At 46.2% G+C, this 16,892-nt stretch overlaps 1 protein-coding gene across 1 annotated transcript in view; it reads right to left on the reverse strand.

The window, feature by feature from the left end:
* DSTYK (dual serine/threonine and tyrosine protein kinase) overlaps positions 1–16,892 on the reverse strand; it is a 665,420-nt gene that overhangs the window by 253,475 nt on the left and 395,053 nt on the right. Inside the window, exon 5 of the mRNA XM_085651221.1 lies at positions 11,280–11,363. Within this exon, the coding sequence (XP_085507347.1) occupies positions 11,280–11,363 (84 nt within the window). The remainder of the gene's footprint in view (positions 1–11,279; positions 11,364–16,892) is intronic.

Genomic DNA, 16,892 nt, shown 5'->3' on the forward strand with positions numbered 1-16,892 from the left:
AGGAATATTTCCCAAGAAAGCTATATAAGCTCCCTTTTTGCATATTGAGTGGGGCCTGGGGGAGGGACCAGCAAACAGCATTTGGCTTTAACATAACAGGTCTATATACATCTTACCACCCAGCGTTCAATACCCGCTTTAGACTAAGCACACCACCCTTGTGTGGCCTGGAGAAGGAGACAAAAAGTTGCTGTGTCTTGAGGAAGAAATTCGTGCCTTTAATGTAATACAGGAGCACTCTTATGAGAACTAATGTGTGGATAGCTCGTTCTGTGACAGATTCCAGACGTAGGAAGTGCACTGGGAGATTAATGGTCTGAGGTAGAAGCTAGCTATCACTTTGGGTAGGAATTTAGTGTTTGTTCCGAGGACCACCCTATCATGGTGTATTTGGAAGACCGGTTCTTTCAGGGCAAGTGCCTATATCTCATTAACCCAACAAAGGGATGTGACGGCTACTAGAAAAGCCACTTTCCAGAAAGGGAATTGCAAAGTACAAGAGTTGAGTGGTTTAAAACGAGGACCTATTAGCCTGGTGAGAACAATGTTAAGGTTCCACACAGGAGGACGTGGCACACATGGGAGGAGAACCCTTTTGAGGTCCCCCATGAAGGCTTTGATAACAGGCACCCTAAAAAGCGAAGTGTGCTGTCTGTTTTGGAAATAAGCTGTGGCAGCAGCTAAATGAAGCCTAACAAAGTAGAAGTGTGGCGTGCCTTTTGCAAATGCAGAAGGTACCAATGTCATGGACTGTTGGTTTTCAGAATGTCAATGTTTTTAGGGAGACAGTGTACAAACTGTTGGCCGCATAGCATGATCTGGTAGTAGGCATGTGAGCTTCTTTAAGAATGGTCATGCATTTTGCGGGCAGATTAAGGTACCCACATTCTAGGACCTTAGGAGCCAAATTGCAAGTTTGAGCTATTTGGGGTTGGGATGTCTAAGAGTGCCTTGATTTTGGGAGAGAAGATCCGGTCTGTTGGGCAGCTTCTCGTGGGGCACTATAGAGAGATCGAGTAGTGTAGAGAAACAGGGCTGTCTGTTCCAGGTTGGGGCTACTAGAATGAGGGTGAGGGATGTTTGATGGAGCCTCCGAACCAGGAACAGAAGAAGTGGAAGAGGCAGAAAAGTGTAGGCTAATATCCTTGACTTGTTCATCCATTGCGCGTTGCCCATGGACTGTGGGTGTGGACACCTGGAGGCGAAATTTGCCAATAACGGAAGTACAGGAGTATGAACTGGAGGTAGAGTGCCCACTCAAGGACTTTTTGATGCATCCTGCTAAGCAGGTCTGCAAAGTTGTTGCCCTCAGGCCTCCAGGTAAGTATTGTAGGAGGGGATGCATCTTCTGATTAATTGCCCACTGCCAAAAGTCCAGGGCTAGGACCGACAACTGAAGGAAGTATATGCCGCCCTGTTTCTGGAGGCACAACACATGCCTGTTGTGTTGTCCATCCGGACAAGAAATACTGTGTGTTGAATGAGGGGGAGGAAGGCCCTGAGGGCTAACTGTATCGCCAACAAATCCAGATGATGGATGTGAAGATCCCACTAATCGGGTGTCCACACGCGTTCTACGGTCAAGTCTTGTAAGTGTGCACCCTAACTGGTCAGGGAGGCATGTGTGGTGATGGTCACTTGGGGAATTGGGTCTGGGTTATTGGGTCCAGGAAAGGCAGGCTCTGCAACAGATTGCTGGCATTTCACTACTGCAGAGAGCGAGATCCTCCCACTGGCCCTTTGCTTGTGACCACTATGCCACTACGCACTCCTGCAACAAACGTATGCGTAACTTCGCGTGTGGGACTATGGCTAAACAAGAGGCCATCATGCCTAAGACGTGCAGGACCATCTTGCCCCTTACCTGGCAATCTGGCTGAAAAAGAGGTTATCACCGTTTGGAATGCTTGCACCTTTGCTGGGGAGTGCTTTCCCTATTTGGGAATAGAGTATGGCCCCTAGAAAAGGCTGAACCTGTAGAGGTTGGATATGGAATTTGGTTGCATTGATGGTGAAGTCTAGGCTATGCAAGAGATGTATGGTGGATTGGATGTACATTAGGTATTGCTGGTGTGTGGTGCTGTTAAGCCAGTCGTCCAGATAAGTTAAGACTTGAACGTCATTCCTTCTGAGTGGAGCAGCCACCTCTGCAAGGAACCTTCTATGTACAGGGTGGATGGGTATGTGAAAGCAGGTGTATTTTAATTTGAGAGCAGTCATGAAGTTGCCTTGCTATAGCAGTGGACTGACATCTTGAAGGGTCACCATGTGAAAATGCTCTGACAATGTACTTGTTGAGTGGCTTGAGGTCGAGGATGGATCGTGGGGGACCTGTCCCTTTTGGAGGATCAGAAAGTACAAGGAGTACACATCTTTGCCACAGTACTGGGATGGCACAGGTTGCTGCCTTTGCTGAGTAATTCTTGCATCTCCTTTTGGAGCAGGCGCGGATGTTCCGGGGAGAGTTTGTGTGTGCGCAAAGGAGTGGGGTTGTTTGTGTGAGTTCCAAGTAGTACACCTCTACTATACTATCTAGAACCCACTGATCAATCAATCAATCAATCAAGGAATTTGTAGAGCGTGCTACTCACCCGTAAGGGTCTCAAGGCGCTGGGGGAGGCGGGGGGGTCGCTACTGCTCGAACAGCCAGGTCTTGAATTGTTTCCTGAAGGCGAAATGGTCCTGGGTCAGCCGGAGGTGGGTGGGGAGGGAGTTCCATGTCTTGGCTGCCAGATAGGAGAAGGATCTTACTCCGGCGGTGGCTTTACGAATTCATGGGATGGTGGTGAGGGCGAGGCTGGCGGACCGGAGCTGGCGGGTTGGTGTGTAGAATGCGAGTCGGTTGTTGAGGTACCTGGGGCCCGCGTTGTGGAGAGCCTTGTGTGCGTGGGTGAGGAGTCGGAATGTGATTCTTTTGCTGACAGGGAGCCAGTGCAGATCTTTCAGATGGGCAGAGATGTGGCTGTGGCGGGGGATGTCCAGGATGAGTCTTGCCGAGGCGTTCTGTATGCGCTGTAGTCTTTTCTGGAGCTTGGCTGTGGTTCCGGCGTAGAGGGTGTTTCCGTAGTCCAGGCGGCTGGTGACAAGGGCCTGGGTGACCATCTTCCTGGTTGCGGTGGGGATCCATCGGAAGATTTTTCGGAGCATGCGCAGGGGTGTTGAAGCAGGCTGCTGAGACGGCGTTGACTTGCTTGGTCATCGTGAGGGAGGAGTCCGGGATGAAGCCCAGGTTGTGTGTGTGGTCTGTGGGTTTGGGGGCGGTGCCCAGGGCGGGTGGCCACCAGGAGTCGTCCCAGGCAGAGGGGCATGGTCCCAGGATGAGGACTTCCGTTTTGTCTGAGTTCAGTTTCAGACGGCTGAGCTTCATCCATTCCGCGACGTCTCTCATCCCTTCCTGGAGGCTGGCTCTGGCGGTGTCCGGGTCGTTGGTGAGGGAGAGGATCAGCTGTGTGTCGTCGGCGTAGGAGATGATGTTGAGGTTGTGTTTGTGTGCGATAGTTGCGAGGGGGCTCATGTAGACGTTGAAGAGGGTGGGGCTGAGCGAGGATCCTTGTGGGACGCCGCAGATGACTTCGGTAGCCGCGGACAGGAACGGGGGGGAGGCAGAATCTCTGGGTTCTTCCGGTGAGGAACGAGATGATCCACTCCAGGGCCGCGCCTTGGATTCCGGTGACGCTGAGGCGTTGTATCAGGGTGTGGTGGCATACCGTGTCGAAGGCTGCTGAGAGATCCAGGAGGATGAGGGAGGTGGTTTCCCCGTTGTCTAGCATTGACCTGATGTCGGTAGCTGCGATGAGGGCGGTCTCGGTGCTGTGGTTTGCTCGGAAACCGGACTGTGTCGGGTCGAGGGATCAGTTTGTCTCGAGGAAGGCGGAGAGTTGTTTGTTGACCGTCTTCTCGATGACTTTGGCAGGGAAAGGGAGGAGCGAGATGGGTCGGAAGTTCTTGAGGTCCGTGGGGTCCGCGGTGGGTTTTTTCAGGAGGGCGCTGATCTCGGCGTGTTTCTAGCTCTCCGGGAAGGTGGCGGATGTGAAGGAGCTGTTGATGACATCCCGGAGTTGGGGTGCGATGATGGAGTCCGCTTTGTTGAAGATGTGGTGTGGGCATGGGTCTGTAGGGGACCCGGAGTGGATGGTGCTCATTGTGCGGGCGGCGTCTTCGGTGCTGACCGGGGTCCAGGCGCAGAGGGTGGCGGTTGGGTGCGTGGTCTGAGTGCCGAAGCTGTCGTGTATGTCTGCGATCTTGCGGTGAAAGAACGAGGCGAGTGAGTCGCAGAGGTCTTGCGAGGGTGTAATGTCGTCGTTGCAGGCGCTGGGGTTGGAGAGCTCTTTGACGATGCTGAAGAGTTCCTTGCTGTTGTGGGTGTTGTTGTCCAGATGTTGTTTGTATGTATTTCTCTTGGTGGTGCGGATCAGTTGGTGGTGCTTGCGGGTGGCGTTCTTGAGGGCTGTCATGTTTGCCGTTGTCTGATCCTGGCGCCAGATTTTCTCCAGGGAGCAGCAGGTTTTCTTCGAGTTTATGAGGTCGTCGGTGAACCACGGGGCTTTCTTGCTGTGGGGTCTGCTGGGTGGTTTCTTCAGTGGTGCAAGTTCGTCGGCGCAGTTGGCGAGCCATTGTGCGAGGTTGCGGGCTGCTTCGTTGGGGTCCGTCGTGATGGTGGGAGGGTTCAGGCTGAGGGAGGTGGTGAGCTGGTCGGCGGTGATCTTGCTCCAGTTTCTGCGGGGGGCCTGTTGCGGGTGGTGGTGGGTCGTGGTTTTCCTGAAGGAGAAGTGGACGCAGCTGTGGTCTGTCCAGTGGAGTCCGGTGGAGTGGCTGAAGGAGATGTACTTGCTGGAGGAGAAGACGGGGTCAAGCGTGTGGCCGGCGTAGTGGGTGGGGGTGTACACCAGTTGCTGGAGTCCGAGGTTGGCGAGGTTGTCCAGCAGGGTGGTGGTGTTGCTGTCATTGTTGTTCTCCAATCTCTACCTAGAGGGGCAGAAACCCCTGTAACCTTCCCCCAACAGGTGTAAGATGGTCGTAGAGAAGGGTAAGGGAGTCACTGCTTAGTAGGTGCAGTCCCTTCGGGTGCTGCCCCCTTAACCCGGGCCTCATTTACTGTTCTATAGTAATACCAGGTGGGTGGTTGCTGTGTGACAGGATATTGAGGGCTCATGGATTTGGCCCCCCAAATACAGTGTACGGTGAAAGGAGCCACGGGCAGCTTGATTTGAGCATACAGGCAATAGAATCTTTTCTGATTGATACTGATAAAGACGAAGACCTTAAAGTTTTTTTACTTCAACTGATGCATTTCACTCTATACCATAGTTACTTCATTTGGAACAACAACTACTACATCCAACTCTCTGGTACATCAATGGGAAATTGCGCTGCTCCAGCGTATGCTAATCTTTTTATGCACCGCTTCGAGCTGGATCACATCCTATCTCAAGAATCATGGCTGAAGAATTTGTTGATCTTTTATAGATACATCGATGACATCTTTTTAATTTGGAAAGGATCCCAATCGGAGCTGTTGGCACACATTACACACCTTAATTCTATCAATGATCGCATCCAATTCACTAATAATCATTACATTTCTGGATGTTGACATCACAATACAAGGCAACCAATTAGTTACTTCAGTGTTTACCAAAACAACCGATCGCAATAATTTACTACACTTTTCTAGTTTTCACCAAAAATCTCTTAAAAAACATCTTCCTTATTCCCAACTTTTGAGGATTAAACGCATTTCATCCACGGAAGAGATTTTCCATGAACAAAGTCGTCTTCTTATCGACAAATAAAAAAAAAAAAGCATACCCTGCTCCCATTCTCCAAGAAGCAGAAAACAGAGTGAAAACCAAGAATCGCATTGATTTACTCCAGAATCAAATTTCCAAGGGTCCGACTGATTCACGACTGGTTTTTGTATCCAAATTTTCTACTCAAAGCTTGAAAATTAAGAAAACGATTCGAAAATATTGGCCGCTATTACAATCTGAACCAGATTTTAAAGGAATCTTTAACCAATTGCCAATCTTTGCCTACCAACGCACTCTGAATTTACAACAATTATTGAACACGAGCCCTCCTGAACCTGACAAATCGTACAAAGGAACTATCCCTTGTCTAAATTGCGGTAGCTGCAATAATGTCATCAAGGGTACCAATCTCATGCATCCCACGAAAGGCACACCCATAAAACTTAGTCACTGCTACTTGTGACACTAGCAACGTAGTGCATTTACTCAAATGCCCATGTGGACTTCCATACGTGGGAAAGACTGAAAGGAAAATGAAAACTTGTCTCACTGAACACAAAAGCAATATCCGAACTAAGAACATCAAATCTACAGTGGCTAAACATTTTCTTGTACATAATCATAATTGCAGCCAACTGAGGTATATGATTTTGGAACAAATTCTGATTCAACGAGGGAGAGACAACAGTTCCTTCCTCTTACAACGCGAATTATTCTGGATAAATAGACTCAATTCTGTTCACCCACAAGGACTCAATGAACGTCATGAATTCAGTTGTTATCTTTAACTGTCATTCATTTGAAGTTGTGTATAACCCGTTTTGCATCTAATTTCTCTCTTAAATATTTTTTCTAATTTTTTCTAATTTTCTCTTTTTCTTTTTTTCTCTTTCTATAATCTTCATTTTCTCTATTTTTCTTATTTTCTTACGCACATTATTCCTTGCTTATTAATTTATTCAGCTTTGTTCCGTGACTTCTTGAATTGTTGCGACTGTATTTTCACACTTTTATTTATTGTTTCATTACCTGTTTGCAACACGTCAATCTTTTTTCTATTCTACATGTCATGTAGTATGTTTTCTAGTTTTACCCCGTCCATCACTTTCGGGTTCCTTTGGTTAACCCCACGCACGCTAGTCCTCCTTCACACTTTACACGTCACATAGTACGTCTTCTAGTTCTATCCTGCCTATCACTTCCGGGTTCCCTCAGATATATTTCCGTTGTTTACTTCATACACTTTATATCGACTTTGGTGTGGTTTCGCGCATATCGTTCCGGTGTTTTCAGGTATTCAGACCGCCATGACTGGTCGCACTTACGAGGTTGAGATTTTTTAGCTATTCTTAATTTAATTTGCACAAATTATTCGAGCACCTTTTTATCTACGGTTTTGCATTTCTTAGCATCGGCGCATGTTATTTTTTGTTTGCACTTTAATGACACGAGCACCATCGGTACTTCTCTCACAGCACATGATATTCGCTTCATTTTTTAACATCACGCGTTAAAGATAACCTGCACTTGAGTATTAACGACACTACAGTTTTGCATTCCGTAAAGCTTGGACATATGCCTACTGTCCTCCTTTATTTTTTCTTTGGAAATATCCCCTGACGAAGGGCGAGTCCCCAAATGCATCGGGGACATCTGAAAACTCTCGTTAAAAGCATGAACATTTATTTATGAACCACATGGTCATTTGAATCTATCTCTTAATGTATGAGGAGCATCATACGTACGAAAATTTTCATGGATTAAACATGATTTAACTAAATTACATCGTCAGCACCTTTATTACATGCGGATAGCCGCATTGTGAGTGCTATAGTGAGGACGTCTTCCTCTCAGACGCAATTTATTACCCTTAACCCGGGCCTCATTTACTGTTCTATAGTAATACCAGGTGGGTGGTTGCTGTGTGACAGGATGTTGAGGCCTCAGGGCTCATGGATTTGGCCCCCCAAATACAGTGTACGGTGAAAGGAGCCACGGGCAGCTTGTGTCTGCGGGTCACCCGTGACCATGGCTGCCTGTGTCCCTTTTTAACTTTCTCCAACATCACATCAGCTTGGCTTCCAAAAAGGTGCATAACAGGAAAGGCAAGTTGAGGAGACTTTTTTGGACCTTCAGTTTGAGGCCTGACATGAACAGCCACTTGTGTCTGTGGAGGAGGAAACTAGAGTAAACTGCACTCACTGCATATAGAGAGCTCCGGAGGAAGGTGTTTGAGATTATTTTCCTTCCTCTACAAACTCTTGGCTATACTTCATATATTGGTCAGCAAGATGTTGACTTAGATCTTCCATTTCATCCCAGTGGGGACATCGTACCAAAAGTGCAGGCCCAATTAATTGGCATTCTGCCAGTGTGTGGCAGACAGGGCGGTGACAAGCTAGCCAGCCGCGTCATTCTTTCTGCTCTCTTGATCTGGAGTGGGAGCATCACCGTACCCTAAGAATTAACATGTTTGTGCGCCGTGTGTACCACCAATGAGTCTTGTGGAGGCTGACCCCTGATGTAAGCGGGGTTCGGAGGGGGAGGCCTTGTATTTTTTTTATATCCACTGTGGAGGTGCCTTTACTGGCTCTTTAAAGAGGTCATGCATGGGTCGAAGTATACCCTTAGCATGGGCTAGTACTGTATTGACATACATGTGGAGGAAAGTGTCTCCACGAGGAAGCTCTCCTCTTCAGGTTGCTTGTATGTTTCCTTCCTGTGGTAGGTGGCCACATGCTGGAGCACTTCACAATATAAAGTGGTGTTGTCAAGTGGTGACGGCTTAGCCCGATAAATATTAGAGTCCATATCGGCTAGGGGTTCTACATCGTAGTCATCCCAGGTGTCTACATTTGGGTGTGTATCATAAGGGAGGCAGAACGGGTCATAGGGAGACCTTAGACTTTCCCCACTCCCCGAAGAAAGATGTGGCGAGTGTGGCAAAGGGTCCACAGGTGGTAATGGAGAGGTGGGCCTATTGGTAGTGATGTCGGAGGCAGAGAAGGAGGAGTGGGAGGAGGAGGAGCAGGTGGGGGAGGTAGTGGTGGAAGAGAGGTGCCCTTGTCGTGGCGCAGATGCTTACGAAGCATCGGGTCTAAAGGCCCGCTGAATGCCTATTCAAAATGTTATTTTCCCTAGGGAGGAACAGGATCTTTGGGCTTGTCCAGAGGTTTAGAAAGGATCAGACTGGTGACAGGTTGAATGTGGATGAGATGCTGTCTGAAGTCTGACTCCTCAAGGAGGCGCTGAAACAATGACTGTTAAAAATCCTCAGTGGCAGCAAAAGAGGCAGGTGTGGATGGCGCCCTCTTCAGAGGGACTGTTTTTTTGAGGCCCATGAAGCCCTGAACTTGTTTTAGAATCTGAAGTACTGTGCTCCGAAACAGGTGTCGAGGCAAATCTCGGGGTTGGACCCAATGCAGCTGTCAAGCGGGATGCGGGAGGGTTGGAGGAGGACATCAGCACCTAAGTATGTACCAGCATCACTTCTGAACCCTCCATTCAGTGCCTTCAATGGCCTTCCAGAAGTGGTGACCCAGAGGCCTCCTGAGTACTTGGAGAGTTCAAGGCTGAAGACCACTCGAGGAGGTAAATGGTGGTGAGGAACCAGCTTGTTGGGTGGTAGTACTCACTGAAGCAACTTTGGACTACTGTTCGGCCAGCGGAGGCTTGTTCTCCTCCACGTCGGAGTCGAAATTCTCACCCAATGAGAGCCCATCTACCTTGCTGCCAGTGACCTCCTGCTGCGGGTCGCCATTGGTATCTCGGTCCCAAAAGAGGTCAGGGGGTGTACTCCTGCTGGCAGTGCACCATGGCAGGGTGATGAGATGACCTTGATGGTTCCGAAGGGTCGTTTTATTATGGAATGCGAGAAAAGCTGCGCAGGAGTCCTTGATGGTCCAAAGACAAACCGAGGTTACAGACTAGATGCAAGCCTTTTCCATCCCAAGAACATTCTTGTACGTCGAAGATTGCGTAGATGGCCCAAGGAGGCCAGTCCCCTGGCGGGCGTCAAGGAGTGCTCCCAGAGATGAAAATTAGTCCAACAGGGTATGAGGTAAGAGAAACCAAATTCGTGATTGCAGACTTTCAGTAAGGAACAGATTTGAGCAACCCCGGTAAAAACACCACGCTGCGTTGTTCCCGATCTCAAAGGGACACATCTGAACTTTATGGCGGGGGGGAAAAAAACAAAACTATATAACAATGGAGTCGATGCCCAATGCGCATTACCAGCAATAGGTGGTCACAGTACCTCAAGACATGAAAAGACTAAGAAAAACAATTTGCACACGTCCGAAACTAGATGGCAGAAGTATGCATAACATGTGTATCTACAGCAACACATGCCACTAACATAGTTCTTAATAGGGTCAAACAAATCAGAACACTTTGGTGATGTACAAATTATGCATTTTCACTGAAACCCAGTTTCCACACATTAACATTTGTACTCTAAAATGTTTTATCAGTGACATAGTATGTCTGCGCAAATGTAGTCACCATTTCAATGGGAAATGTGCTCTCTAAATGATGTTGCATTACCACACAGTACTTCAGCAAAACATTTGAAACATTGTGCTCCAAAATGCATCACCAGCTACATAATACACCCTTACCACTCTCCTGTTGACTACATTTGCCACACTTGTTCTTTGTGTGACGGTTGAAGGTTTCACAATCCCTGTGAATTCAATCATGTAACATTGAAAGCAGCGACCCCACTCTCAAAATCGTTTAAGCACCAATGATCAGGAGCCTCTAGACATGAACAAAAACACATCTACTCCTGGCTTTTGTCACCAAATGACTGCTAGAGGAGATGTTGATCTCACTCAGTGACAGCAAGAGAGCAACAGGGAAAGAATTGTGAATGATCAGGTAGCACAACTCCACAGTCACTGGTGCGCCACTGTGTTCAATAGAGTTTGCTATATTGGAGTATTTGAGTGTTCAAATGCTATGTTTACCAACAACATTAATATCAACATCACTGCACTTTCTAGACTTGGCTCATTTAGAAAAATACAATTTTGGCACAATCCACAAAACAACCCAAAATGATATTTGTGTCACAGGTTTATTAAGCGCGAACTTGGCCGAAGGGCATTAGAGTGCTTTACATAAGCATCAAATTACATTACATACGGGGTCAGAATTAATTTTTTCAGGCGAACAGAGATTAAGATTTTTTTAAGGCACTGAAAGATTAAGTGATTTGCCTAGAATCACAGGATGTTAAACCAAAGCTAGGACTCAAACCTGGTTCCCCAGTTCTAAAGTCAGCAGCTCTGGCCATTAAACCACAGTAATAATTAACATGAACATATGTACAATGGTAATGCATAAAGAACATTTTCTTTTAAGTGCGACCCAAAATTCAACAAAGCAGAGTGAAGAAAATGCCATTTAGTACATTTTGAGGTGCCCAATTTATTTTCACATGGGAGTTCACCTGTATATAACAATGATGAGAAACTCCCATCGATGGCAGCATTGCTCCCCAGAGCTTCAGCATTTTCTCACCTTTTTTATCTGTTCCCATACCAGCGTGGAAATAGAAGAGCCAGAGTGGAATGTCACTTCAACATGGTAAGCTGCATTTAAGATCTGCCAACAGAAACACAACAATAAAACTAAGTTTAGATTTTGCCATTTAGTAAAGCTGGTGCTGATATACGCTGGTCCCTTATATAATGTTGAGAAAGCTCTGAGGCAAAAAACAGTTATGGCAATACCTGCTAAAAAGACCTCCATAGGGATACTGACTGGACTGGAGTTACAAAGTAAAACAGACCCTCATGCCTGCTAATAGCAAAAGAATGAAGGAAGCCTGCGACCACTTCGGTTCCAAAGTAGGAACAAAAGAAGTATATCTGACAACTATGGCACTCTCCTGACAGTAGGGTCCTTCACTAGTGGCCACCACATGGGCAGATCTCTGCCAGCCTTACGCCTTAAAAAAAAAGACTTCAGCCAGTGAAACAATCCCACTTCAGTTTGCCCTTCTACGCCTATGATAATGTTTTGGATCCCTTCGCTGACAATTTAGAAATGATTAGTAAATATATCAATGAGGCACACTTGACGCCCACATACAAGGAGCTACTGTGAGAAAATCTGTAGGAACCTTTGTACTGTTTGATAGATTTGATACGCATTCTGTTAATTTGGGATATATGTTATGATATGTTATGTTATGTTAACAGTGTTTTTAGAGCATGCTTATCACCCAGGAGGGTATCAAGGAGCTTGTAGCCAGTGAGGGAGGCCAGCCCTGGAGGACTTCCTAGAAGAGACAGGTCTTCAGCTTCTTGAGAAAGACTGGAAGAGAGGGGGGGGGGGGTTCTGATGTGTTGTGGGAGTTCTTTCAGGCTTTAGAAGCCAGGTATGAGAAGGCACAGCCCCTGCTCTGCTTTTCTACTATGCGTGGGGCGGGTGCTAGTGAGAGTACGGCAGAGTGGGGGAGTCTGGAAGGTTGGTGGAAATTAATGCAGTTATTCAGGTAGGCAGTGCCTGTCTGGAAAAGGAGTTTGAAGTATGCACACTTCAGTATCTGGAGCCAGGGGAGTTTCAAGCTGTTGTGTGATGTTGGCTTGTCATGGGGGATTGAGGACAAGTCTGGCTGCTGTGTTCTTGACAGTCTTAAGTCTTATTGCAAAATAGTTGGTTATCCCAGAGTAAAGGGCCTTACTATAGTCCAGTCTGGACTATAGTAAGGCCCTGGTGGTGGTGGTGGTGAGGGCTTGGGGTAACATTTTCCTGGCATTGTCCGATAGCAAATTTAAGATTTTTTCAGCATCCTATAACAGGGAACTTGGCTGTCCCACTCTGCAATGTGGTCTAGCTTGAGGCCAAGGGACCACATTGTAGTCTCCGAACTGGGTGAGGTTTGTGTTGAGGAACTACAGGAGGTCATCTGATGAGCTAATGGAAGAGCTTATGCTCCATAACACACAGCTTTACAGATTTCTGCAATTATGACACACACTGGGGAGCTATTTGGAGGAGATGTTAGCCATCCAATAATTCAGCCCCCATTATGCAGAGCCTCAGTGGAATGTACAGTTCTGGGGGGCATATCACAAGCTTACAACTGCGTAGTGTCGAATACGCCCGGCCTGATAAAGGTGCTCCACAAGAGTTAGAAACAGGACCTGAAAGAGGATGAATGGAGCCAAGCTAAGATGGTTGGACAGCAGCCAATGTGGGCCTCCTACAATTTGTTTACCAGCACAGAGTTTATTTCAGTCTTGGAAGGCTGTGGAGGATGAGCAGAGGGACAACCCCTTACTGTATGCATGGACAGTGGGGCGTTCTGTCATGCCCATTAATACACCAGTATAGACTGTGCTATCCAAGTTAAATGATCTACAATGATAGTAATAGCAGATCTTAGCCCTAAAGAAAGATGGGGTTCTTTCTGGCTATCCTTAAATACTAGGGTTCTGATAGAGTTTTCCCAGTAGTGGACTAAGAGGGAGGGCATGGATCTTGACTCACATCTAGAAAAGGCCATTGACAATCAAGAATTTTGTTTCTCATCAAACACCCTTCCCTTCAAGTGTTCCACAGGTTTTCATTTCGACAAAAATATATCAAACAAGCTGCATGGGCACTTAGGATCTGTTACAGAATATGATAATGCCATCATGTCTAGTGTGCCACAAACTATCACTCCAATCATCCTTTCACAATCCAAGCACAGCTCATCTCTACATTCTGTAAATTACATAACATCAACACTTCTTGTCCTGACAGATTTCCAATGTCTCCACATAAAGGCCGATCTGCAAAACACACTGCCACCTCAAGGGCTTCTTTCAGATTTACGCAAGTATTTTGTTCAAACCTCCGAGCACTAGCTCAGTTAGTAGCAAAAAACTTCTGTTTTAGTTCCTCACTTCAGACAGAAAACTTCCATGTCCTGATGCTTCTCAGTAAACTGCACACTTGTGTGAAAACATTCTCCGATCTATTCATGAATGCTACCATATACATACATATATAAACACCCACACATTCATTTTCCATTAAATATGAATGTTGTTTTCTATATGTTTAAGGCCACACCACTTATTGTATTAGGTGTATACTTTCCACGAAAATAGTGGGCCCAGGAGTCAAAACTTTCCATGTTGTACACTGCTCATTTTCAGTGAGTGCAACCTCTTGTTAGGTCTTGTGCCTAGCGTTGCAGTGCCCAGCGCAAGACCTCTTGTCGGGGTTTAGAAAGCTTGCACGTGTTTTTTTTTTTTTTTTTTTAAACTGCACGCGATTGGGAAAAAGCAGGACAATGTCTTGCCTTTGAAACGCCCATTCCGGACGGTGGCCAGCACGCGCAGCAGCACGCATTCGCCTTGCTGTCGCGCTCCCTCCCCCCGGCTCCTCTGTGATGCCGGGGGAGGGAGCGCGACAGTACTATGGAGTTGGAGCCTTTTCAACGCATTTAGTTTTCTTTGCAAAACTTTTTTGTAATAAATTTACATATAAACTGACAGCTTGCTGCAGTCCGACACAATTATTTTTAATTAATTCAGTATTATGATAGTCTTTTGTCCCAGGGAAAAATGTAGTTGCCTGCTGTTCCATCCAGCGAGTAGATTTCAGTTCTTGAATTTGGTTCTCGTTAGGCTGCGGCATGACAGAGGTAAAACCAATGTGTATCTTTTTGACTGTTTAAAGCCATATAGTTTGGCGCAGTCACTGTACTGGGAGGCCAACCAAATATTTGCTCCCTACCTGAAATGTGTCTCGCTATGCCTGGGTTTGTTGTACACGAACTGCCATTACACTGGTGCTCACTGAAGGTGGTCTGAACATACAATCAGTTTGCCTGCAAACAGTATGCAATTCTCAATACTTATTGAATCTTGCAATGTATGATGTATGCATTACAATAGATACTGGACCGGATTCTCAAAGGGAGTCCCTGCACTCTGGGTGGAATCGCCGCAAAGGCCCACCATGCTCATCGACAAGCAACACCTCCGTTTTAGGCAGCTCTCTGTGAAATTGATGGAATTCTTCACCTGGCAATTAGTGAAATTCCAGTTTGTTTTCGGGTTTAACTGGCAACAAGAGATGCTAAAGAGCCATTATATAGGTCGAGCCTGGGCAGCGCATGTGCTGCTCTGCGAGGCATGCTGTATTCGAGTATGGACTTGAAGCTCAGCTCACTCTGCGGCCATATTTTTCATTGGCTTGTGTCATTGTCGACTGTAAACTGTGGGTTTTCACTGGGCTTTAGGCTTAGTAGTCCCTCCTTAGTATCGCCTTCTCTCATTTTGTACCCTCCCATGGCGACACCCCCTGTTACATGTGCCTCCGAGTACTATTTTCTCAAATAGCTTTGACACGCTCTCTCCTCAGATTTAAAAAAAAATCTTTATAGCACGGGCACTAAACACATATGCAATAGGTCTCGCATTTGCAAGAGTTTAAGCTATTGGCATTGTAAATGACAATGCCTTTTATTTATCAGTTTTAAAAACACATAAATAAAAGGCATTGTCCTATACAATGCCAATAGCTCAATCTCTTTAAATGCGAGACCTATTGCAATGCAAATGCTTTTTCATATTTGGTAGAGTGAAGCAAGATTTTGTGAGAAGAATTAAGTTGTAATGTGTATATAAAGTATTCCCTTCAAGGACGCACTAAGCTTCCTTGAGGAAATCTTAACACCTGCACATTAGTTAAGTTTTTCTAGAGAATAACTAGTTTTGTCATATAGTTATGTACATTGATTTGCATTAAAAATCTCTGTATACAAGATTGTATACTTTTTTTTTAGTGCAAAGCTGCAACTGACAATTATCTAGCAAGAGCATTGGACATTTCAAATTACAACTCCTCCTACCTTTCCAACCAACACCCGTTTGCTCACATGGTCACAAAAGCTCCCCATCATGTATGGAGCCCCCCCCCCCTCAGCCACCCCCCCCCCCAGGTTCCATCCTGTCTTCTTTCATCTTCAACCTCTACATGGAGCCACATAGTTCTCTTCTTGCAGAGAACAGCATCAAGATTCTCATCCAATACCTTAAACAATGCCTGCACACTATCCAGAGCTGAAGTTCAATCCACACAAATCAGAATTCATATTATTTACCAAGACCAAACAACTAGAAAACTCAGTTCAAGGACACAAGCATTGCCGGTTTAAAACCTCAACTCTCAATGAATGTCAAATCACTTGGGTTTACACTGGATACTAACCTCTACCTCAGGGACAACACTGCCAAAAAACAAAGGTCAGGTATGAGCTCTCTCTTCTAGGGAAATTCAACCCATTTCTTTCAGAAAGTGGCTTAAGAAATTATGTTTAAGCTCTTGTACTCTTGCATCTGGATGGCAGTAATGCCCATTCCCATACAGACTCAAAACTGGCACCCATTAGGGGGTACCCTACACACCACAGCAAGCTTCATCAAGGGCCTTTAGAAATAAGATCACATCACCCCCATCATGATGAAACTCCACTGGCTTCCCTTGCCAGCCCAGACATATTCATCAGGACTGCCCAAGGATGCTCCAATTTAAGAAAGAGTTGAAGAGTAACCTCTTTAAGGAGCACTACATCACAATGCATTAACCGTCCACAAACTTTCAACCTTAAGCTTGCTTTTTACCATGTGCAGTACTTTGCCATATACATACAACAGTCTTCTGTTTTTTCCTTTGCGGTCTCTAGTTTGCATGGAATGCTAGTAGGACTTCAGGCTTCTTAAAGCAATGTGTTTGATGTTTAAACACTTAGAATTACCCATGAATAGAACTTAGAATGGCCTCATTATCACTCCCTTCAGTGAGATCTTTAAAACTTTAAGTGTGGGTGTCAATGGCCCACACTTGCACTCTCTCCCGAGTGAGTCTGTTGGCCATCGGCAGACATTGGAAAGGGCTTTAAAGGAACCTCTGGTGCTTGCACTGAAGGCTACCTTTTTGTTTTATTAAAGGATGGGGGCAAAGCAGAATTTCTCCAGCTTCAGCCACCACCCTCCTCATGCCCATCTGACGTCAGCGCGCCACGCGGCACGCTAATATCACAGATCCTCACCAGAGGTGGAGGAGCCAGCAAGTGAGTGCTTTCTCTGCAGTCCAGTGAGTTTTTTGGGGCCACAATACCTCCCCAGG

The sequence above is a fragment of the Triturus cristatus genome, chromosome 1_1 (assembly GCF_964204655.1).
Source record: "Triturus cristatus chromosome 1_1, aTriCri1.1, whole genome shotgun sequence".
Taxonomy (NCBI): domain Eukaryota; kingdom Metazoa; phylum Chordata; class Amphibia; order Caudata; family Salamandridae; genus Triturus; species Triturus cristatus.